Source organism: Lonchura striata, chromosome 14, assembly GCF_046129695.1.
Source record: "Lonchura striata isolate bLonStr1 chromosome 14, bLonStr1.mat, whole genome shotgun sequence".
In the NCBI taxonomy this organism is placed as follows: domain Eukaryota; kingdom Metazoa; phylum Chordata; class Aves; order Passeriformes; family Estrildidae; genus Lonchura; species Lonchura striata.
The window spans coordinates 8,074,566-8,099,028 of record NC_134616.1 but is presented as its reverse complement, the minus strand read 5'-3'; the positions used below and the strand labels follow the sequence as shown (position 1 = coordinate 8,099,028).

Below are 24,463 nucleotides of genomic sequence, written 5' to 3'. Positions count from 1 at the left end.
GGAACTGCTCACAGAAATCTCAGTCAGTTACAGTCTTCTACACAGATATTGCATATATTATAGAAACTGATTTTTGGAGTCACAAACCAAATGTCTTCTTGTGCCACCTCCTCAATTCTGTCAATTCAGTGGAGCTCAAACTAACAAAAGAACCCTGAGAGAGTTTAGTTTATTTCATCCATGCATATTTTCAACTCTGAGTCAAATTCACCAAACTGCATTAACTGAAGATAATTTTATATATGTACCAGTATAATATCTATTTTGACTGATAATAAACCCTTTGCCTTTCTTGTCCAAGACAATTCTATACAAAGTCATAGCCAAATTCACCTGAGTAGAAAAGAATTAAACAGTGAGTGAGACTCACTTCTCGCCTTTCCATGTCTTCATTCTTCCACTAATGGGAAGGACAGGATTCTGTGCAGACTTTTGAAATCTTTCTCATGCTAAACTACCATATAATTACTCTTAGTTTTACTTAATAGCCATTAAGTACTCCATTCCACATTCTTTCAGAAATAAAGGTGTGACAAGATCAGGAAAAGTAGAACTCAGAAGGTAACAAGTGCTTGCAGTATTAATGATCTCAGAAACAGGTCAAAACTCCTTTAGACAAAAGAAAAAATAACAAATCAAAATGGAAAAGAAGCAACAATTTCCAAGTGTGTGACCAAGTTTAATGATACATTTGTTCTCTGAAACATTTGACCATCAATAACATTTCATGGGTTATAATGCCCAGAATGTTACTTCATAGGTGTTTCATATGAATATTTACAAAGACTTTCAAAATTCAGTGGCACTAAACAAACAAGAACTTAAAACTTTAAGCTACAATGCTTAAAAAATGTAAACAGTTTATTTTACATAGTTGTAAAATATAAGAACTTTCTAATGCAGCTTAATTTTATCTGGAAGGTGAATATATCCTGGTGCCCGTGAACACGGAATGAGAGAATTCTTTACACAAGTATTGTGCTCCAGTGTGCAAAAAATTACATATAAGAAAGGAATCTAAAGTCCACAACAATTGAAAGACAACAAAAACATTTTCACGTCCTGAAGTTGAGAAATTTATAAAAACATTTACACATGGTTGCTGACCCATCAAAAACTTGCATAACTTAAAACTCTGAAAATTAGCTACTACAAATTCAAGATCTTTCTCAAATGGAATTTTGTGCAAAGATCAGACTACATTATTCAGCATTTTTCCAGCCTTCCTTTCCCACCCCAGCTCCTGACATCTAGTGGCCACAAGCACCACTAAAAACACTTTTGATACAGGTTCCAATTCGTGCACATATCCAAAAGGCACACACATGTGCGGACACAATTTTGTGCAGAAACCTGTGCAGGTTCACAATGACATGGCAAAACAACTGTTTGTAGAAAGTTTAGAGTCCAATGTTTGGCAGGATTATTCTTACAAAATCCTTTCTATTCTACAAGCCCAGGTGTTAATAGGCACGCTGCTTTCCAAGGATCCAATATTTGAGTAGCCTTAAAATAAAGATTTAAAAATAAATCAGCTTGCAACGTTATTATATTAGATACTTTGCTTCTGCCTGCATTATTTATGGGATTTTAATCCCACAGTACCATAGCTTTATGCTGTCAGTTGCAAACGAACTAAGATACATATTTCTTTTTGTTAATGAAGACTTTAATTGCTCCAGTAAAGTCAGCTGATAAAAGCACTTCTGTGTGATCTGTCTTCAGAGCTCCTTAACAGGAAAGAGAACAAAGTGTTAGTTCATTAAAAAAAAAATATATAAAAATCACACTCATTAAAATATATGACCACTGTGATACCCTTATTTCTTTATCATATTTCTGATTTCTAACCAATACTTCAAGAAACATCTGCATTTCTGGGAAAGAAACCTTTTCATTAATGGTTGGTGCAGCTCTACCTCCTAACAGCTCCAATGTAAAAGGAACAATCCTGAAGTACTTAGGATGGCAACTGTACCCCTCATCCCACACCCTCAGCTTTTAAGAATGAAACAGCTGCCAAAATGTTCAAGGTGGAATGCTAAGTTGGAATATACCCATGCCCACTGCAAGGAGTCTTCTTCTCAAGAAACCCCCACCCAGATTGAAAGTATTCATAATCTTTTTCTGCTCATACCACGGTACCAAGCAGAGTTCACCTTAAACACCTACCAGAGGGTATGGTGTCTGATATCTCACAGTCTTCTCCCTTATTTTCAGCTTCTTGCTTTTCAGAAGTTTCCAGTGACACCATCAAACCAGGATTTGGAGCAAAGATTGCAGAGGTGACAACTGCATTGTGCGCTTCAGAAAGACAATCCAATTTTGATTACCTTGTTTCAAGAATTTGTTAGTTTTACAAGAATAGCAGGCAGAACTTCTAGGAAATATACAAGAATCTCAGTCCTAGTGGCATCAGGTAAACTCAGAATTCAAGGAACAACTATCATTGTTCTATAATCTTAGGGATTTCAGAAGATGCTCTAAGTGCCCAAAACTAATTGGCAAGAGGTCCAGAACATATCTAAATATGGCCCACATTTTCCAAAAACTGTGTATGTGGAGCAGATAAGAGCTGCTTTTTTCTGCACTTTTTTGTTTTATCCTGCTGTGAAAGAGAAAGCTTGTATTTGTTTTTGAAGTCACTTTTCCATAAAGGATCATGGGTTGATAATTATTTTGATTTCTACAATCAACCAGCAAAACATTACATTAATTAAAAATCTCTTACTGAAGCTGGACAAACTCTAAGCTTTTTTTTCTCTTGTCATACCAAAGAGAGTCTCCTGTGAACAAGGATTCCTGACAGGCCACCAATTACCATGCATCCTGCTAAGAATTTGTGCACACTAAATGCATAGCAAATAAAATATTTCAATTTTCAAATCATATGAGTTTTGATAAAACAAAGATCAAAAGCTGGTTTTTACCTTTAATACCTTCCCAGAAGTCATTTCGATCTCTTCTTACAGATGTAAACTTGCTCAGGTCATGGTATGTACTCCAAATGTAGACATATTTATCTTCTGAACCACTTACAATGTAGGTAAAATCATGGCTAAAGATTCAAAGAAGAAAATTACTTTTCTTAGCTGTTCAAGCATGCATTACAGTAGCTTTGCATCTCTAAACTCTGACACTAACTGGGTTACAGCCCAGAAAATAGAGATTATTTAATCTGGGAAATTTATCTGGAGCAGGGGGGCTGAGCAAGATGATCTCCCAAGGTCCTTTCCAACCTCAGCTGTAGCACAGTTCCTGCATCATGTAGATTATTTAAACAAAACCCTCCATACTTCAGCCACAGCATTTCCCAAATCCAACAACTCCATTGTTACAAAACTGTCTTACCTAAAGCTGGCTTTGATTTGGCTGCTGCTGTTAACATAACCTTTGTACTTCATAGATAAAGACAGATCTCTTAGATCATACAACCTGATTCTGGAATCATTTGATGTCACTAGTATCTAGAAAAGAAATAAATTTAGAAGTGGAAACAATTAGCTATCTGCTACTATTTTTTCACCTGCACATTAATCAGAGCATAATATCATTAAGGAATATATATTCTATTTTACTACTACTTAGTATTGTATTAGCCTAAATCAGAAAAGAGTAAGGCTCATTCCAGTAGTGTTAGAAGATTTGGCACAAACTTACTAAGCATTAAATATAAATATCAGAATTCAGTACTGGGCCAAAGCTGCACTGAAAAACAGTACCTTATTTTCTCCTGGCAAAGGTTCAATGCCAGTAATTTTTCTTCCAACTCTGTTTCGACCTCTGGTAGAACGCACATGTATTTGTGTGTGATACTTCAAGTGCTGAAAAGATATCAAAATGTATCCCAATTTGAAACAGTTGTGTAAAAATATTAGTTTGCTTCAAGCTCTAACAGGCTTGTTTCTTGGTATTTAAATAACCATGACTTGTAAATCTGTTTGTTATTTTGTTATAAAAAAATCCACAGTCTCCAAGTTTTTTTACCTCTGTGTCATAAAAGATGCATCTTCCATCATAGGTGCCTATGACTGCATATTTGCCATTCTGACAGAAGTTGGCAGCTGTAATCAATTTTGTCTGCCCATCTACTTCATTCCATAATGCCACTTTTTTGTCAGGAATGTTCCAGAGTCGGAGTTTTCCATCCAATGAACCACTTAGGAAGTACCTGTCATCCTGAGAACACACACAAGTTTTAACCTCTACTTCTGCTATGAGGAAGTTTCTGCCTTCCTTAAAATCCATGGAGTCTGCTGAAGTTCAGTGAAGATGAACACAAAGTTCTGGAATATTATCCAGGAAGCATATTTTTAAAGTGCACAAACTCTATTATTCAATAATTCGATTTTTTTTAATTTAAAAAAAGGGAATTGAATGTTGTAATTTTGAATTCTACCTCTCTAGAAGTAAGAGGGCAGTTACACTTACCCTTGGATGGAAAGCTATAGCAGTGACAAAGTCTATATGCTGGAAACAGCAAAGACATTCTCTTCTTGATATGTGCCATAATCTGACAGTTTTATCCATAGAAGAAGAAAGTAAGAAGTAATTCTGTGAAACAAGAGAATTCTGCAGTTATGCACAGACACAAAAGTAAATGGAAATACAGAAGCAATTTGACTGGTAGAGCCTTACCAAGGCTATGCTGCTGTGAAATTCAACATTTTACATTTTCAGATAAAAAGATTCATCCAAATTACCATTACGGATCAGTGCTTTCCCTAAGAGCTGTATTGACCCTTGGTAACAGAACATTTTCTGGAAGAATCTCAGTGAAAATGAGTACTTGGAACATAGTTAAAGTATTCAGAGAAGAAATGGCGTAACAGACCTCAGAGATGCCTGAGATGCTTCAACCAGACTGTGTTCCTAGAAGGACAACTGCATTCCCATGTGGAGAATTATCTGAATAAGTCTGATGTGAAACAAGGTAACTCTTTAATTTTAAAATAGAATGTGTACACTTGGCACAAAAAGTGAAGCACACTGAAGACAGGAAGAGCAATAACACCATATAACAGAAATCACACAGCTCAATGAAAAATCCTCCCACTCTAAATAATTTACTTCCATTATTGAATACACAACTGTAATTGTTACTGCTTTGTTTTTTTTAAGACCACTCTTAATTACACAAGCACAAGAAGGCTGCTCACTGCACCATGTTGCCTATACAAAACTTCTCTTAACTTCAAGCAACATTTCATATTGTTTAAATGTATGGTTCCAGTAGTAACTGACAACAGAAAACAAGGAAAACACAGAAGTGTGGAGCCTGTATTAAGGTGCCTTACTTTAGACCAGGAAAGATCAAGAAGATCTGCTGTGTGGCCTTTGTATTTGCAAAATGGTCGTTGACGAAACGGGGCATTTTTATCATCTGGGTCCTCATCAACTCCACTGCAAATCTATCAGAGAAATATATAGAAATATTACCAAATATTAGCTGGAAAAATTTACCATGAGGCACTTACTGCTTAAAAAAGTATAAGGACAATAACAATTTGAACAAACAATATTGCACTAATAAACAACCAAAGTAAATGTCAAGTACAATGGGCTGTGAAACATCATCTTGAACATGCAAAATTGAGAAGTTCTAAATTTTACATGTTTCAGCTCTTATTCAGTGGGATAAGTTTGACAGCAATTTAAGCAAACACCTGAAGATAAGCTTTTGGAACCAAGTATATCAACCTTAAAAACTGCGTTCCACTTCAGAATATAAACTCTGAGTTCAGGTTTCCAAGTTTCTAGTGCATATCATGAATGACAACTTCCTACTAAGAGACCATACAGAAATAACAGGTGTAAAATAATAATTTTTAAAAGCCCTAGAAGTTTCAATACAAAACCTCTCCAGGAAAAAAAAAAACTAACCCAAACCCAGCAATACCCAACCACTCAAAACAACATCTCTGGTGTATGTGGCTTAGCAAGCCCACTCATTTACATGAGTTAAAGAACAATTGCTGGCCTCCCTGCTTCCCCCTCTGCCAAAACAATACATGCTAAATAACGCTACTGCCAAGATCTTCCTTAAACTCTGATTATGTCATCTGTTTCTTACACTACTGAAAGCCAAAAATTGAAAAAAACCCCACCTTAAATACATTAATTTTAATGGCAATATTTACTACAGTATCTGGAAACTCTACAAACAAGTGTCTGAATACTCTTCTTCAGTCATGTTCAATTTTTTTCTACACAGATGTGAAAAATTTAAATATGTCAGGTATCATCATGCTTCTGAGATTTGCACACTTTGGTCTTCCTCGGAAAAAACATCAAGTCAGATGTTAACCACAAGTCATGGTCAGAGATAAAACACAAAAACAGGAAATTCAATGATGTAGGGTTTTTCCCCAGAGCAATTTACTCAGCAATCTCCTCTGGCAGGAGGCCACAGCACAGCTATGCAGATTTTGTAATGCTTTAAATTCAGTGATGGGTTTCCTTGCTTGCACCCCTTGTACATGGAATTAATATATTTGGTTGAAGACATCTATTGTTATGACAGTTTGATAAAAAGACACAAGCCAAGAACTCTTTAATGTGTGTTTGGACAAATCAACAGTGAAGATCATTACAAACCAGACCATCTCTTCCCCTCCCAACACCTTGTGCACCTACCCCTGCATCGGTATCAGACTTGGAAGAATTCAGGCTCTCTTGAGAGGGAGAAGGGGAGACACGGCCTGGAACACAGACAGAAACACCAAGGTCAAAATCAAGTTCCTAAATACCCAGAATTTCTACTGTTTCAGAGCCCCAGCCATGCAGAGAGAGATACCTTCTGTGTTGTACTTCATACGCATGTTATTGAAATAGTCAAAGGCGTTCTTTAAAACCCATATCCTTACTACGTTGTCCTGCCCTGCAGATGCCAGTAATCGACCACAGTGAGAAAATTTCATTGTCCAAACAGCACCCTGTCAAAATAAAGAGATGATTGTTTAAGTCACAAAAAGTCCTTTTCTGCATACCAAAAAGACTTTCTACAACATCAATTGACAAGATTTCAGACGTACACAAGATACCACAAGTAAAATAAACTGTAGATCAAAACACTGATAAGTAATTATTAAGACTGGTGGATTGTGCAACATATGTGCAAACACAGTTTGAAGGAAAAAGCCCACAGGGTAGATGACTGAAAGAGAGGAGTTACAGGAGGTCAGCGCTACCACAGAATCCCACATAAGATTCATACAGTTATCTGAGGGACTCAGAACCTCCTGTTTGTTTTGTAGAACTGACAAGTACTTGTAGCTGCACTTGAGGTTTGCATGCTTTTTGTAAAGTAGAAACTGTGATTGGTTACACCAACTGGCAACCAAAATGGGTACTACATATATTTGTTATATTCATCATTGGCATGAGGGTTTTGCAAAGCCTCTGATGATAACAATTCTTTCTCCATTGTCAAGTCCAAAGAGTTACTAGTCAATAAAACATAACCACACAAGCAGTATTCCACTTCCTCCTGCTACTGAATAAAGAGCTACTAGGCATTTGACTACACCATGCTCCACCAACTGAAAAATTTCCCAGGTTTAAGCAGTCAAATATTGGCATGATGGAAATGAACACAGATTACCAGCAGGAATGGAAAGTTCAGCTGTGGATGACAAGCTTGGAATCTCTGGTCACCAACTGCTGTAGGTCATTACCCTCAGCCCAACACTCGGAGAGGAAGGATTGCTTCCAATGTCAGACAGCTGCTGTCAGCAGAAGTTTGGGAAATCAGGAATACTAGAATGTATTCCAGATTCCATAGGGAAGCATGCACACTTCAAGCAGTGATGAATATATAGCTTTTCTGCCTGATTCTCCACAGGCATCTCGGCAATATCCTGTCCTGGCTCCTCCCCACTTTATCATTCTGATTCACATACACCATTTATCATTCCTGACTTTTGCCTCCAAAACCTATTAAGTATTTCTGTTCAATATTGTGTTTATCTGTCTAATAGACTATTTACTCCTGAGCAGGTCAAGCTTGCTGCTCTGTGCTCAGTTCTGACAGAGGAAAATAGCCTATTTCAGCAAAGTTGTAACTGCAGGGACTAAAAAAACCAAATACCACTTGATAACATAACTCTTCAAAGGAGAGCTCTGGCAAATCCCTGATGCCCAGGAATCTACATGCTTTTTACCCCCTGAAGATCTGGTCACCAGCCAGATTTTCTTTTTTTTGCCAGACTATTATTTTCCAAGATGAAGTTTTTCACAAAGAATACACCTGACAGTAATTTTTGGAGGTCAGCAAGCAGACGAAAATGAGAAGTTGAATCTCAGGCTGAACAGACTGAGCAAAACCACAGGTGGAATTTGAGACCTACCATATGCTCTCCACTGAGATCCTGAACAACCTTAATTTGTTCAAAATCATAAGGTCCCTTGAAGCCATGTGCTGCTTTGAACTTAACTGGTCTTGTATAGGGCATCCCTTCATCATCACTGGAAGAGGGATCATCTTGATCTGTGTGAAAGACTGAGAGGAACACAAATTCAGCACTACATATTGCAGCACCCATTTAATATGTTAGTAAACTTTTTGGTAGTGGATTAGTCTTGAATTAGACAATTTCTACAGACAATTTAAAGATCTTAAAGCAAAATAAGAACAGTATTGCATTAAGATCTAAAAATACATCTGCATTAGTTTTAGGCTACAGCAAATCCAAACACTGAAAATAAGAACTGCTATCAATTTTTGTTCTGCCTCTTTCTTGACACCTGTCTTGCACTCAGCAGATCATGCACTAAGTGATTCCTGTCAGTCTGATGTGTACTGAAAATAAATCTGTTGGTTTCTTCTCTCTGAGTACACTGCAGTGGCCTGGTGATTTGCCCATGAAGTACAAGAATTGCAAAAGAGCTGTTATCAACAGCCACTGGCAACACAAGACACTGAAGTGCAGGAGTTCCATGGCACTTATTTCAGGCTGTGGTTACACCAGTTTGCTGCAGCACTAGAAGTCTTTCTGGAAGATACACTGATGAAACAAGGAGGGGAGAATTCAGTTGTAGTTGGGAAATCTAACAAGAGCTCAAGCTATATGAGTATTCTTAATGTGGTTGCCAGAAAACAATCTAATTTACTAAAGTAATGAAGCTAATCCCCACTTCTACCTTTGCTAGAATAACTTTCCAAAAATGTGTATATTTTGATATCAAGACCTCTTTCTAAGAACACAACAAAAAAATCAGAACATTAAGCTGGTTTCATTGAAAAGGTCTCTCAACTATTACTTTCCAAAAATTTATCTTTGTAACCCGGTTGTCTCAAAATGCCTACTAAGCTACAAGGTTCAACTCCAAAAATATCATATCACCAACTGCAGAACAGTGGTAGAATGCAGCAGTGCATGTTCCTCTGCCAGTTTTGACTCCTAAAAGCACAAGGATAAGCCAACTATCCTATTAAAAAAAAAAAAAAAAAAAAGGATTGCCACTTACCTTCATCTCGAACACTCTTAACCTTATTTACAGCACGTTCACCATATTCTTCAGCAAGGTGCTTTGCTTTCTTTACAGACTTGCCAAGGAACTTTTTCAGTTGAGTCCTTAAAAGTAAGGGGACTTTTTCAATACATAATAATGGAAAATTGTCTTTTTTTTTGCCACAATGAATCAGTAATTTTGATTTGTAACACAACCTTATCTTTTTTCATTACTGCTTCTTAAAATAAGCAGTAAATTTGACAGCAGTCATGCAATCTTCAGTTCAACCACAGAGCTACAGGCTTATGTAAAATCAGGTATCACTGGTAATGTGATTACTTGAAAGGTAACTTGCTCAATAATCAGAAGGGAAGCTTCAGCTTAGAAAAATAAAATCTGGTTTTTCTTTCTATGGAAAGGAAAAAACATAAAACAGCATCTTACGTTTTCTGTTTTAACCTCCCTCCATCGGTGTCAGTTTGTTGTGTCTGCATTTTGTCTTCATCATCAGACTGTGCTGCATCATTACTAGGAAATAGAGAAGTGACTGTTTAATGGGATATCATAATAAATCTAAATTGAGTGTAACATTAGTAAAGTCAGCTCTGCATTTCAGGATCCATCTTTATTCCTCTATGTAATACATTGGAAAAACATGAACATTATTTTAATCACATAATAAAGAGATCTTTCATTTCTTGGGTATCTTGATACTAAAGCTGCATACACTCTGCAGGTGCCAAAGATACATTACTCCCTGCTACAAATTTTCAACTTAAGCTAATAGTGACCCCTTGAAAGCTAAGAGCAGACAAACTACATTAAATTACTAGGAACTGGTAATGTGCCACTTTGTTCTCATATCTTGCTTTCCACAGATCAAATAAATTAATAGTTGGTTAATCCTGAAATAATTTTTTTTCATGAAAGAGCTCTAGAAAAGTGAGCTTCTCAGTAATACACCAATGCAAAGAACCTGTAAGTTGTCTGATGTATAAACTCATATGGGCCTTTGAAAAGAACATCTAGACTGACATGATTTTCTGATCATTAAGCACGTGTCTTTTTCTATCAAAGATTGCAAAAATACTCCATTTTACATATTAGAAGGATCTACAGCTCTATTAAGAACAAGCAAACCTCAAAGCAGTCAGTTGTACTAATGACAACAGATCTTCAGAGAAACAGTCTCCTATGAAACACTGAAAAAGCTACAGGAGGTGGTGGCATGAACAACATCCAGTACTTGAACATAAAATGTGTTTAATTCAGCACAGAAATGACATTTAGTACATCAAAGGCTAACTGGAGATCCGTGGATTTTCAGATGTACTTGCTTGTCAAGTTCCAGCAATATCAGCAACTTTCATTTAACTTGAGAGAAATCAATAATGAGCCTTGTTCATTGAGAACTGGAAATTAGCTCAGATTAGTCAGACAGATGGATTTGGGCTCTTTTTACTTGTGTAACAGCAGCTTCCCTTTATGCAAAAACTGTGAGAGCAACAGCATCTTATGAGCTGAAAGCTCTCATGATTCATACCTGACATATTCTTTAGTTCTTCTCATGATATGCAAAGTCAGGGGATTAATGCCTGTTGGTAACTTTTCTTCTGCCAAACTCAGAGGTATTTCTTCACCTGTATCAAGGTTTTTTATCATTACACTTGCAAGGATTTCCTATGGAAGAAAATAAGACGTGAAATGAAAAGAACTTGAGTAGACTTGAAAACATAGAGCAGAACAAAACTGTAATCATCAAATCTTACAAATTACTTATCTTAATGTGAAGTTCTGTAGCTCACTATATATTTATTTTACAAAGACTAAGTTTAAATTACCATGTTAGTGCAAGCATTATCAACCACTAGACAAAGATGATCACAAGCTTCAATTTCATAAATCAAAAATGAAGCTATAGAGACATCAACCACAGTCTGACACCTTTCATGCTAATATCAAGCATATAGTGCAATTAAAAGACATTGCAGTCTTCCCCTTTCCTACTCCTGCTGCTGCATCTTAGGTTTAGCCAAAGGCAAACTTAACATACAGAGACTCTGGAAAACTAGCACCATAAAGGAAAAGGTTTATTTGGAGTATCTCATGAATGCTTACAAAGGTTCAGCAACAGTTAAAAAAAGCTATACAATGATAGACACAAATGAAAACTTACAAAGTATCATCAGGATTAGTGGAATTATTAACTGAAGAAACTATTTTTTAGTATGAGGAATATAATTTTGCTATTGCTGACTCCTTCTCCTTTTAGACACATGACAAAATGCCAGGTTTGCTGGTGTTCCCTCCCATGAAAATCCTGTGATATATATGCATAGCTACCAACACAAACTTGATGGCATTTCAGGTCTGTTACAGTTCACACTTCCAAAGGCTAATGCCACACATGACTCAGGGGACACAGTTCTTGGGTGGACAAATCCAGCTGTGCCATCACTCCTATTTGTATTCCTGGTGACAGCATGGAGTGGGTTCAGAGAACAAGGAGTGACTTGACTACGACAACTCATTTACCAGATAGGAAAAGCAAGCACAAAGGTGTACCATGTACAAACCACAGATTACCATAGATACCTCATCTGTGAGCTCTCTGCCAGAGTTAGACCTGGGTCTTTGTGGTCCAAGTACTTCATTTGTTGTTTGGCCATCACCTGCTCTCCCATTTTCCTGAAATTGTGCAGACATAGATTACATTATCTTTACTGTAACACTGAAGCAATAGAAAATGTTCCAGTTATCAAACTTACAACCATTTCCCAATACCTGGGCAGTGACGATTTTATCTCCACTAGTTGCACTGGCCAAATCCAAGGAAGGCTGAGAATCTTTGGGCACACCTTCTGTCACTGAACTTGAAGTTAAAAGACCACCAGCTGTGAAGCTGTCTCGAGAAACTGAAAAGAGATTTATTAGAAAGAAGAGCATAACACTTGGCATAGGTATCAAATCCTAACATCAGTTACAGGCCTGAATATCCTTTTGACCAGTTTGGCAATTTTTAATGATCAACTGCCACCATATCTAACTTACAATTATGTATTTCATATACAGATGGAGGTTCAGGCATGATTTCACACCTAGGTTTCTTAAGCTTTATTAACTTCTTTTTAATAGTTTCCCTAGTAACCCAGGACTACTCATTTGCATAAGACCTCAGTCCACACCTTGACTTGCATTTCTGTGCAAATACAGACCACACACACATTTTACTTGAAGTAACTGTTTTCTAGCTTATGTATGGATGAGTCAACTTCTCCTTGCTATAGCTACAGCTATTTTAGTAGGAAATCTCACCTTACAAGAAAGTCTGTGAATGAGGAACACTTGTAAAGCAGAAGGGTATTACTTCATTGTAATAAGCTAAGATTGTTGAATGATTTTTTTATCTATAACTAAACTAAAATCACAGGACTGAATGACCCTTCACTCAAAACACAAAAAAATAATTACCCTGTAGATAAGTAAACCCATCTAAAATAAAATACTTGCCTTCTAAACCAGGTTTTTGCACTTCAAAATCCAGTTCACTCTTCTTCTTCCGGGGAGGTGGAGCTGGCCGTGCAGGGGGGGGTGGTCGCGGGGGAGGAACATTTGTGGGAGGCGGGGGCCGGGCTGGGACAGGTTTCTTTGTGCTTGCAACTATGTCAGGCTCTACAGTCAGCTGCCTTGGTGGCTTTGCTGGGGGCATTTCTTCTGTTGTAGAAAGGTCTTTGGTAGATAAATCTGAAGCCACTTTTTCTAAAGTATTTGCCTCTTTCTTGTCTGTTATATCCTCTTTTTTTGACGTTTCTCCTTGTGCTTCAGTTTCATCCATTTTATGGTCAGTTGCATTTGTTTCTTTTGTTGGTTTATGAGATTCCTGTTGGTCAGAACTAAACAAAAGCTTCCCAGACTCCAATTCAGCGTCCTTACACACACTCTGATCCTCTGGTTCTCTAGTATCTTCTGGTAATGGTATTTTAGCAACTAGTACTTCTGGGATATCACTAATGATACCTGCTCCAGAAATCCAAGCATTTGCATCTGATGTTGGAACAGTCAATTCATTTCCTCTAGGAGCTAAAGAATCATCCTCTAGCCGTTGGGCCTTCTGGCTTTCTTCTATAATACTGTCAATAATCTAGAGAAACAAAATGAAAACTATTCTACCAGTCACCAGCAGTCACTTCCTGGGTACACAAACCAGTCAGCCTGCACAATACCCACAAGAACTCTTCCACTGAAGAATTCTTTCCTATACAAAATGTATTTTGTTTCAAAAGGAGACAGAACCTTGGTGCAGAAAAGATAAAACAAAGTAACTACTTCCAGTCTTCTTTAATATACTTGGAGAGAAAGTTAGAAAACAAAAGCTGTTCACTCTGAAGAGTTCTCATGTACTGCTAAATATGATCCTGTAAATTACACAAATAATTCAAAACTGGTGAATCCTAAATACATTTTTAGAACACTTATTTTGATTTTTACCCTTTAGATTAACATTCTTACTAAAATTAACATCTAATTCTAACCTATGGTAGTTTCAGGATGAATACTGATCATTAAATTATTTAATATTTTTAATGTGATGCTAGAAACTCAAAGCAATATTTAACTAACCTCTTTTGAATCATCTTGTTTAATTTCTCGTACAAATGTTTCATTTCCAGCTTTGTGTAGTTTATTGTCCATATCCTACAAAAGAAAAAGTCATAAGATGATGGTACCAACTTCTTCAGTAAAATGATCTAACAAAAAATATAGCTCCAACAAATTAAATAGCATAAAAGAGAAGAAATCTGACACATTTTCACACATTACCGCTGTCAGATGTTTAAACAGTAATGCTCAGTACACAAGTAGTATTTCAGAGTCATGTACACCATGCAACAAAATAGGCTGCAACCTCAACTCTGCATGAAGTTCAGAGAAACGAACACATGCAATAATCCGCAGCAAGGAAATTCCATATTACAACATTTTATCTTCTCTTTATCAGCTTTTAGGAAAGGATGCAAGAACTGTATAATAGCCACATATAGTAGAAACTATAAAGAAATTTCCAATTAAGGCAGGCAGCTCTATCGAGTGATCACAAATATGCTTCTGAGGGTCTGACATGGAATTTTACATTCTACAATTATTTGTAGTGCACATTGTATATTTTAGCCATCAGTCATCTTCATGCAGATCCTTCCAAAATCCAAATAAGCTGAACTGAAAATATTCAATTTGTGAATAAACATTTTAGTTAATTCCTGCAAAATTTTAGATTCAGAACCACAAGTAGTTTATACCATAGGATACTGCTCTAATGTCAGGTGATACAGACCAGTAAGAACTTTATCATACCCCTTCTCTTCTATGTGAAATATTCAAATTCTGAAGAGTTTGGGTTAGGAAAAAAACCCTTTAAAGACCATCTAGTCCAATGAAAGGCCACATCATCACATTGTCCATGAGCACATATATCAACAATATCTAAAGTGGAACCTGATGGAATCCTTGACATGGGAAGGGATCTGCAGAGATCCAGTAGCCCTCAAAGCATAGCCAACTACAACAGGGTATTTTCAATCACTTGTCCCTACTTTTTTATTTAGAGTGACTGTCTAGTACAGATTTTAAGAAATTTCTCCTTAGACTTTGTCTAGACTCTCAGACAACCAAACATAACATCTAGGGCAACCTAACATACTATGTTTGAAACTCCTCCCTGCCCCAGACTCTTGCTGGCATCCATCTTGGAGATTTCTAACTGAAAGAAATGGCATATTGTGCAAAGACAGCTGCAATTACAGAAAAAATTTTCCTCCCTCTCCACTCCCTCCTGCCACAAAGCATTTCTAATCTAAATGCAAGCTCTGCTTTGCTTTATTACTAATATCTATCTTCAAACGTATGATGACATAAATACTTAAGCATAATCAGTCCCTACAGAAGACCATTATATTAATTTCCAATTCTGTTGACATTAAACTCACACACCTATTAAACTTTGGACTTAGGAAATATTTCTTAAGCATTCCAAGACAAACTATACCATTAGTCACACATGCACTGAACTGATATGATAGCAAGCAGAGAAGCTACTACTTTTTCCACCTTCAGAAATTTAGCTTTGAACAACTGATTTAGGAAGATACTTCAAAAACTTTAAAAAATCGAATAGCAACATAGAGAACTTCATAGTTAACAATTCATGAAGACATTAAAGTTAGTTTTGAAGTTCATTGATTGCACACAGTTTAGTGAGAATGATAAAACAACATTGCTTGAAAGGCTTACACATGTAATACTTAATTATTAAAGGGACATTAAACAGAACACACAATTGAGGGTAAGGCCCTGTTCCCTAAGAGGTATAGCAAGTTATGGTATTGATTCAGAGCAGAGTACTGCTGACAGCTCAGAAACACTGGCTTCACTAGGATTTCCCAACACTTTGCAGACAAATCTACAAACCTTCATTAGGCAGAAGGGTTGTACAGCACCACCTTTGGCCCTTCTGAGACCAGGAAATGAGTGTTATTTGCACAAGGTTCCAGCTCCTCACCTATTCACTGTGTGCTGGATTCAGCCACACTGTCACTATGCACAGAATACCAATTACCTGCGTGGGAAGTGGCAATGCTGTCTCATTAAGCTAAATATAGTGGTTTATCTTCACATAACCTAGAGGGGAGGCTTCTGAAGTACAAACATTAAGATTTTTCTTAATTTGTAGACAGAAGAAAGCACAATCAACTATTACATATAAATCAGGATCAAAACCCAGGTGGCTGCAGAGGCTTGCTTACTACTCACAAATCAGTTAAAAGAGCACAGTTCAGTAATCACATACAGCATAATTAAATTGCACATACACATTTCAGAATAAAATGAGCTTCAGGACACTGTAACATACCATAAATAAAAGGACAGCTGGAATTTCAAGACAAGTACAATTGCTACCTACAACTAGTCTGTAATTTCCTCTGTGTGCAGATGTCAGGGTACTGTAGCACAGTAGGTAGAAATACTCAACCCTGTGTTCATAAACAAGCACTTGACTGATTTTAAGAAGAAACTCACCTTTACTACATGGGTTCCAACTTTTGTTGGTGACCTGTTAGAAAGAGAAGATAGACTTAGGTAGAGTTCAAAGACAGTAAGCTTTATTTTAAATAGTCTATAACAAAGCCTTCCCTGCAGGAAGTGTATGCTTGATAATTTAGATGAGCAACAAAGTGAATGTTTTCCACATCACTTCTATACAAGTTCCCTACTCTATACCACACACAAATGCACAGCTTCTACAAATTCTCAGAGTTTGTCAGCAGAATCTTCTAGAAATCACCTTTCTATCACCCTTTGCTAATAAAAATATGTTATTCCAAGTACAAAACTAAAAACATTTTGCATTACAGAGAATTTAAAATTAGCATGTGTATACCAAGCATTGGGTGGACGTTAAAGAAACAAAAACTCTCAGAAAGCAGAAGCACAAACACTCCAGTACTCTGCAAATCAAGTGCTGAATCCTGATCCATAGAGTTGGCACTATCACAGCCACTCTGTCTCCAGACTCTGTAGCAAACCTAAGATCTTGTTTCTAATCAGGACATTTGGTATAAATACAGACAAAATACATTGTAACAGGAAGGAACTGGTGTGCACTACTTTCCAAAATATGCTCAGTGAAACAGTGACTTAGCATTAGCAACCACTCACACCACCACTCGTTACACTAATTACATGAAAGAACGAGCTATCTTAGGGGAATGGTATCAAATAATTACTTCTTTCCAAGTCAATTCAATTAGTGGGATGGTCAGCTCTTATTATATCCTGAACTTATATCTTCCACAAGACTTTCAGAATTCTGGAAGGTATTTAAATATCGAGTCACACTGCTTACTCTGACTACAGAATCTTACTGATGCATAAAGGAAAGGTTGCACCAGATGACTTTACCAGGCTGCTTCCACACTGAATTGTTCTATGATTTTATCAGTCACAAGCAGAGACAAAGTTGCAGATTAATTCCCTAAAAGCTTCCTACCAAACAAACTGCCTGGATTGCACACAGGTCCCACCTGACTACCAAGATCAGTGACACTCTGAACTCCAGGTATCACCTGGCATCAAGCAACACAGACAAATATCAAGATCTCAGCCTCATTTGCTCCTCCTGCCTCCAAAATCGTTGTAAGGAACAATACTTCCTGAAAAAACCCACATTTGGTTTTAAGAATTTCGGCTCTTCTCTTTACCATCTGGAAGCATTTAATCACAAAAAAAGCAAAGATCCCATTTATACAACAGACCTAAGTAAACAAGAAAGTACAGTGGATTGGTATATAAACACTCTATAATTGCAACTGATTTAACCTATTGCAATGAGATGCTTCTGTCCAAGCATTAATCTCAGGTGCACAATAACTGTGACACTGTTTTGAGGTATAATTTTACTAGAAAGCTTTAACTCCAATGTGCAAAAAAAGGAGAAAAATTAATATTTTAACCAGAAAAACAAGAATATTTTTTGTATAGCAAAATACATTGCTGGGAAAGGCTGCAGTCTGTGCGAGACTTCTGGTTACTGAAACATTTTCAGTTCCACTATCAAGTCTTGAATTTTCTTAGGAGTGGCAGAAATGTGTCACACCATTAAATCCATGAGATGACTTTAACAATGAAATATATTTATAATTACACCATTAATGCCTAGGCTTCTGTCAGGGTCCTATTTTACAAGACACTGCTTAAAAACTTAAATAAGACAAATCCCTCAACTGCAAATAGATATTTCAGTTTTTTACTATGACACTTCCCACTAATTAGCCCCTCACTTCTGATATAGGCAACTCATTTCTACACTGGTTACACAAAATAGGAGGTTCAAAAGACACTGCTACTGTTTCAGGCTTCTTTAGCTAATTAGTTTTGCAGAAAAGCTGCACTCAAACAAAACCAGATGTTACTTTCCACGCTTAGGCTACTCAGCTACCTTGGGAAAAAGGCGCTTGAGTGATAAAGGTTACAGAACTAGCAGGTGTAGAACATAACATCGTGCTATCAGCTCAACATAACCCACACACACAATTAAGGAGAAGCTTAACCATGGAATTTACATACTTTTAAAACACTGGAAAGCTTGCACAACTGTTTGGCAAACCCCCACTTTCAGATCAGTTTGTAAAAGAGCCAGGTAAATTCAGTGGCTTGCCTGAGAGGGCTTGAGTTTTGTGTCTGTCAGCAGTATCACTCCCCGATTTGTGAGTAGTTACTGCTTACGTGCTACTACATTTACACAAAGTCAGCCAGCTTGGTAACTGAAATCTTTTGTAGTTCAACACGACTCTAGAATGGTCTTGTCTTCCCAAGCATCTGACCTTACATCCTTCTCCATGCACTTTTACTTTAAGCCCATTAGTTTTCTGGATGCAGTGTATGAAATCCTTGCATTTAAAAAATATACAGTTGCACAAGTGAAAATATTTACATAAGATCAACCCAAAGATCAAATATTGATTTGGCTTTGAAAGGTCAGGCAGCACATGAAAACTGACACATATGCCACAGAAAACAAAAGGCAAAAACTAATCTGGTATGGATGTTTACTAAAAAGTGGGATTTATAAACTGACAGCAATACATCTTGTAGATTGCGTTTCATATAACTTCTAAATTATCTTACATGACACCATTTTTACACCAGTTTAACAAAGGAAGGCTTCAAGGTTATCTACAAAGATTAAACATATTCAAAGAAATATCCCATTTCATCTGCACAAATAGATTAGTCTGAAAGTCAAACAAACCCACAAAGAAACTTTTTTAAAGAATTGTTTATCCCACTATCAAATTCATCCTGATAGTGACCAGACCATAGGAAGCTCCCATTCTTACAGTCAGGTAGCTCCAGCCTAGCACCTGAAGTGGGCTTCACATTTTCAACACATTGTTGTTAAGTTTTGTGACTGAAAACAAAACATTCAGCCCTTCAAACAAAAAACAATGTGAATACTGGCCTTGGGTAAATCCCAAAGCAACAGTGCCTGCCTTCCTGGGAGGATGTACATTGTTATATAACAGGTGTGCTGGCAAGCAGATGGGAAGGTGTTTGCAGTGCACAGAGCAGCTGTGCCCTGTACAGAACATACAGGTCCTACAGCCAGCCCAGGAACTGCCTTCACTGTCCTGCACATGATGTTTCCTCTAACCTGTGGCAGCTCTGGAAGCTGTAATTACTCCTGCTGCAGCTCTCCATGGCAGTCACACCTTCAAACCTGCAGGGATTCCCTTCTTCAGTGCATGTCTGGGCTCCCCTGGGGAAGCTCCTGTGTGGGAGCTTCAGCACACTCTGAGCACAGAAATGCATCTGCAGCAGTGAACACAACCAACACTTCACACTCCAACTATTTGGAGATTGCTGCCACGATCAGCTTTGCATGTTGACTAAAACAAAAACACACACACTAAAGTTGTAGTAAGCATCTCCCACATGTCAGTGGGGCACAACTTAACCTTACCTGTCTTCCTACACAGAGGAATACTAAATTCTTCAGGAAAAGCATCAAGGCAACCTCTAACAGACAGGACTACTGAAGTTACAGATCAAGAATGTAAACAAAAGTACCAGAGGACAATTCTCATTACCTACAGCACCTCTTTCTCATAACAATTTTTAGGATACAAGCATACTAGGAACAAACTTGCCCCTCCACTGTTAGGCATATGAAGTCCAAACGATTAGGTTTAACAGTTCTTGATTTCAGAGTGGGTGGATCACTTTTCCTATAAATAAAATATAGAGGGTTTGTCACGTGCCTGCATCTAACCATGTGTGCCTTACTTCATACTTTCCTTCTCTCAAAACTGATATCCTCCTGCCTCTAATATATAACTGATATCCTTCAGGCCTCTACATTTCAGCATCTTTTCCTAAATTCTTCCATGGTTATAGCATTTTTAAAACGAGTGACATAGGGGCATCTTCTGTCACACTACCTCTCCCTTTTTACTCTGGACTTAGTTATCCAATAGATGGACACTCTCCACATGTCAAAAGTATAATTACAAATAAAAGTCAAGATCTAGAGCAGAAGGGAAGCCCACAGGCCTCGCCAGAGGGGATACAGCAATCTCAGAATATCTCCAAACATACCTCACTTTAGAGAAGTCATCACCCCAGAAGTGTTACCCCAGGAACACTACCTCAGACCATTCTAATCTGAAAGAAACAACACTTTGCAGCAGGTCCTGTAGTTTCTGCTAATTAGCTCTTTAAAAGCACCAGTTACAGATGTATGAGGTGAGGATATGGTGCTTTCCTTGAGAGGGACTCAAGCATCAGTACTTTAATGACTTAACAGTGGGAATCAGGAGCCTACATCCAACTTGGAAACTACACTCCTACAGACCAGACAATTAATAAAACAAGTAAACAGCAAAGAAGTCAGCAAGCTGACGTGAACACTTGGCACCACTTTCAGAGTTTCTCTATCAGCAGCTATTAAACTTCCCCACATAGAACAAAGGCCAGGGAGGGAGGAAGCTACAAACCTCACATTTTTAATGAGGGTAAATGTATCTACAGTGCTCTGCTGCAAATTCATGCTGCCAAAAAGGATTCCCAACTGATTGTACTGATCATCAGAACACTGAATGCAGGAGGAAATATCTGAACCTGCAGAGGGCAACATGTATTTGTTTTCAGTTGCCTTGCCTGCAAAAAGAAGATTTTGTTTTGTTGGGTTTTTTTTGTTGTCCTAACTCAACATCATTACACATGCAAAATAATATACCAGCCTGCTTCCTACAAGTGTCCAGTGCTCATGCGAAATTAGCTCTTATGAAATCTCAAAGCTTCTTTTGATAAAATACTGTCCATATGTTAGATTCAACAATAGACTGAATTACAGACCAGTAGCTGTATTGCAAACTAAGCTCACAGACATCACCTCCTTACTTGACTCAGGCTCACAGAATTCTATTGACTCGAGTCAATGATGCATTGATGCAGGTTATGGAAAAGCACTAAAGAAATTAAAAGCATCTTTCACTTTAGTTTCTAGTGAGTGACTTTGTGTTATCAAGTTCTGCTTAGATACAGGTGGTGGAAACCTGCAAAGTCAGAACCCATGGCATTATCTGTATCAGACAAAAGGTGGATGTGCAGATTTACCAGCTCAGTTCTACCAAACAGTCTGCTTCCCCTTTCCTGTCTGTAGCCTCTAGAGACACTAATCCCTCACCTTCACCCTCTCCTGTCACAACCCTGACAGGTTCTAGCTGCTTTAACTTATTGAACAGTTTTTGCTGTTTCTAGTTTTCAGCTGTTTACTTTGAGTTGATGCAACTCAGAGAAGAGTTTGATCACCATTCCTAGAAGCAGTCAGAGAATTCAGTACAAGCACTGTGAATCTGGTTTATCACATCTTGCAGAACTGTATGCTAGGATGTGCTTTTCATCAGACTACAGTTAAGTACCCGAGTTCAGAAAAACTTTAATCTGAAGGTGAAGAGAATAGATCTATTCTTTCCTTTCTTGTAGGCATCCAGTGACCACTGAGTTGCAGCTTCAAACAAGCTCCTTGTTCCATTACTAAAACTTCAAATGCATGGGTCCCACAATCCATATCTATTACTCTATAAACAGGCCATGTGAAACCTCATCCTACCAAGTAAAATATTGAAGAGGTTTGGTCCAGGCTACATGAAAAACAGAACTGATACAAGCCATAACCTGTCCAGCACACAACCAGAAAGAGAGATTTACAACAAGAGGGAGCACATTTGGCTGACACCAACACGGTGTCAGGGTTAGTTCTGAGGCAGCAGCACTGGGATCTACTCCACAAAACGCTGGTAAATCTTCACTGCTGGAACCAACAGGCTAAACAAGAAGCATCAAAGCGACACCGAATCACAGATTTGTTACGGTTGGAAGGGACCTCTGGGGATAATCCAGTCCAATCCCCATTAAAACAGTGTAAGTATTAAAGGCACCACGAAAACCAGAGCACACCAGAAGTTGTTCTTCACGCAGCAACAGCTGCCTGTTGCTGACGAAGCTCGCTGGCTTCTCCTTCCTCGGAAAATCTTTACTTTTATCGCATTTCAGGGCTACTTCTGTCGATCCCAATGCCATCTCCGCCCTTCTCCCGGCACTACACCCGCTCCCTGTCAGGCAGGCAGGTATGATCTCATCCTCTCCCGGCTCCCGCCGTCCGCACAGCCCCGGGCGAGCCCCGCTCGCTTCCCCGCGCCCCGAGCACACCCCGAGCTCTGAGGGGCCGCTCTGACCCCCACACACCCCCGGGAGCTGCCCACAGCCCGCGGGGCCGCGCTGAGAGGAGGGAGGGAGGGAGCGAGGGAGGCAGGGCAAGGCCGGGCCGAGCCGCGCGGACTCACGGCGCGGGGGAGCCCGCGGGGTGCACGTCCTCGGGCGCATCGTAGAACTCCTCGGTGTCGCTGTCGGACGCCATGGCCGGGCCGGGCCGGGCCGCCACCTCCGGGCACCGCGGGCCGGGCGGCGCCGCGCGGGTATCGCGAGAGCGGCGCGGCCCCGCCCCCGCCCGCGCGGCGCCGCCGAGGCGGGCAGGGCGGGAGGGGCTCCCGCGCGCGCTGCAGCGCCCCCTGGCGGCCGCGCTGAGGCCGTGAGGGGAGCCGCCGCCGCCCGCAGATCTCGGAGCGGGGCGGCGTGGGACGGACCCTGAGGGCAGCCGAGGGCCCAACAGCACCCTGGGCACCGAGTGCCACCTCCAGTCCTTCCTGGAAAAGAAAAAAAAAAACAAAACGCGCCCCGTTCAGTCTTTCCTTAAGCACCTCCAGGGACGGTGGCTCCGCCGCCTCCACGGGCAGCCCGTTCCAATGCCTGATCGGCCTTTTGGTGAAATGACTGATGTCCAACCTGTGAAAAACGCCAATCACTTGATTTTTAAAAATTTTAAAGTTTAGTAATAATAAAATGATTCTAAAAATAGTAATACAGTTAGAGTAATAAAATGTAGAGTTAGGATAATTACAAGACAATAAAAAGTAAAGTATTACGGACGTCCGGATACTCTTGGACACTAAGTCACGAAAAGCATCTTTTGTGAACAAAGGAATAACCTTAAAAGCAACAGCCTGTTGCATATTCATATATCTCATACATGATGCATAAATTCCTTGCAAATTAAAAACTTTCCTGGTTTATATCAACTTTTTCTCCTTAATCTTGGTGGTTCCAAAAAGACGAAGAGAAGGTGCTAGAATGTTTGTCTTTTCTGATAAGGAAGCAGTAACTTTTTATGGGCCCCCTTCTCTGTGTGAAGAGTTGTTTTATTATCTCATCTTCTCGCTTGAGCTTGTAACAAATCCTGTATCACAGAATTTCTATTTTAACATGATGTTTTAACCTAAAACTACATTTAACACACTACTTAAGAGAATTAATATAGCATCATTTTCTAACATTACACATATAATATTCATTGTAACATTTGCGAAAAGCCGATCATAAAATATGCATTTTTCACACAGGGGTGGTGACTTCACCACCTCCACACGCAGTCCATTCCAATGTCTGACCACCATTTCTGTGAAGAAGTTCTTTCTGATGTCCAACCTAAACTTCCCCTGGCACAGCTTAGATCTTATCCCCTTGTCCTCTTGCTGATTCCCTGACCCCCACCTGGGTGTCTTCCAGCCAAAGAATTCTGTGATACAATCAGGTGATAGAGAATTAAGACAGTCAAAGTGACAAGATGACAAGAAAATGACAAGAACTTTTAAGATAATTTTTCTCATTAACTTCTGTAATGAATGTTTGAAATTGGCAGGAGGAATTAAACAATATAGTTCCTTATTTGTTTTTCCTCATATTTTCCTTCCATAAATTTTCATCTAATCTTCTGGTCAGCTTTGACCTCTCGTCAAATTATGAGTGATCAACAGTAACTCCCAGAGGAAAGAGACTTCCCCTTGAAACCTACATAGTTTTTAATATATGCCTGTTCCTGAGCCAAAAGACTTAATCA

At 38.7% G+C, this 24,463-nt stretch overlaps 1 protein-coding gene across 1 annotated transcript; it reads right to left on the bottom strand.

Annotated features, from left to right (window-relative positions):
- Positions 1-658: 658 nt before the first annotated feature.
- On the bottom strand, positions 659-22,989 carry WDR44 (WD repeat domain 44). Its single transcript, XM_021548372.2, has 20 exons — positions 22,854-22,989; positions 16,528-16,561; positions 14,074-14,148; positions 12,964-13,594; positions 12,238-12,368; positions 12,049-12,141; positions 10,997-11,133; positions 9,898-9,981; positions 9,469-9,575; positions 8,349-8,500; positions 6,797-6,935; positions 6,637-6,701; positions 5,298-5,411; positions 4,432-4,554; positions 3,988-4,179; positions 3,723-3,824; positions 3,352-3,467; positions 2,931-3,058; positions 2,173-2,304; positions 659-1,730 (listed from the first exon to the last, which is right to left on the bottom strand). Exons 1-20 carry the CDS (start codon positions 22,925-22,927, stop codon positions 1,636-1,638), a joined length of 2,724 nt encoding a protein of 907 aa, XP_021404047.1. The 5' UTR covers positions 22,928-22,989; the 3' UTR covers positions 659-1,635.
- Between the last annotated feature and the right edge of the window lie 1,474 nt (positions 22,990-24,463).

Coding starts and splice junctions, on each gene's coding strand:
- WDR44 (XM_021548372.2), bottom strand. CDS start 22,927: ATGGCGTCCGACAGCGACACCGAGGAGTTCTACGATGCGCCCGAGGAC. Junction 8,501..9,468: donor TAAGAGTGTTCGAGATGAAG/GTAAGTGGCAAT, acceptor TGTTCCTCTCAG/TCTTTCACACAGATCAAGAT. Junction 3,825..3,987: donor GCATCTTTTATGACACAGAG/GTAAAAAAACTT, acceptor ATATCTTTTCAG/CACTTGAAGTATCACACACA.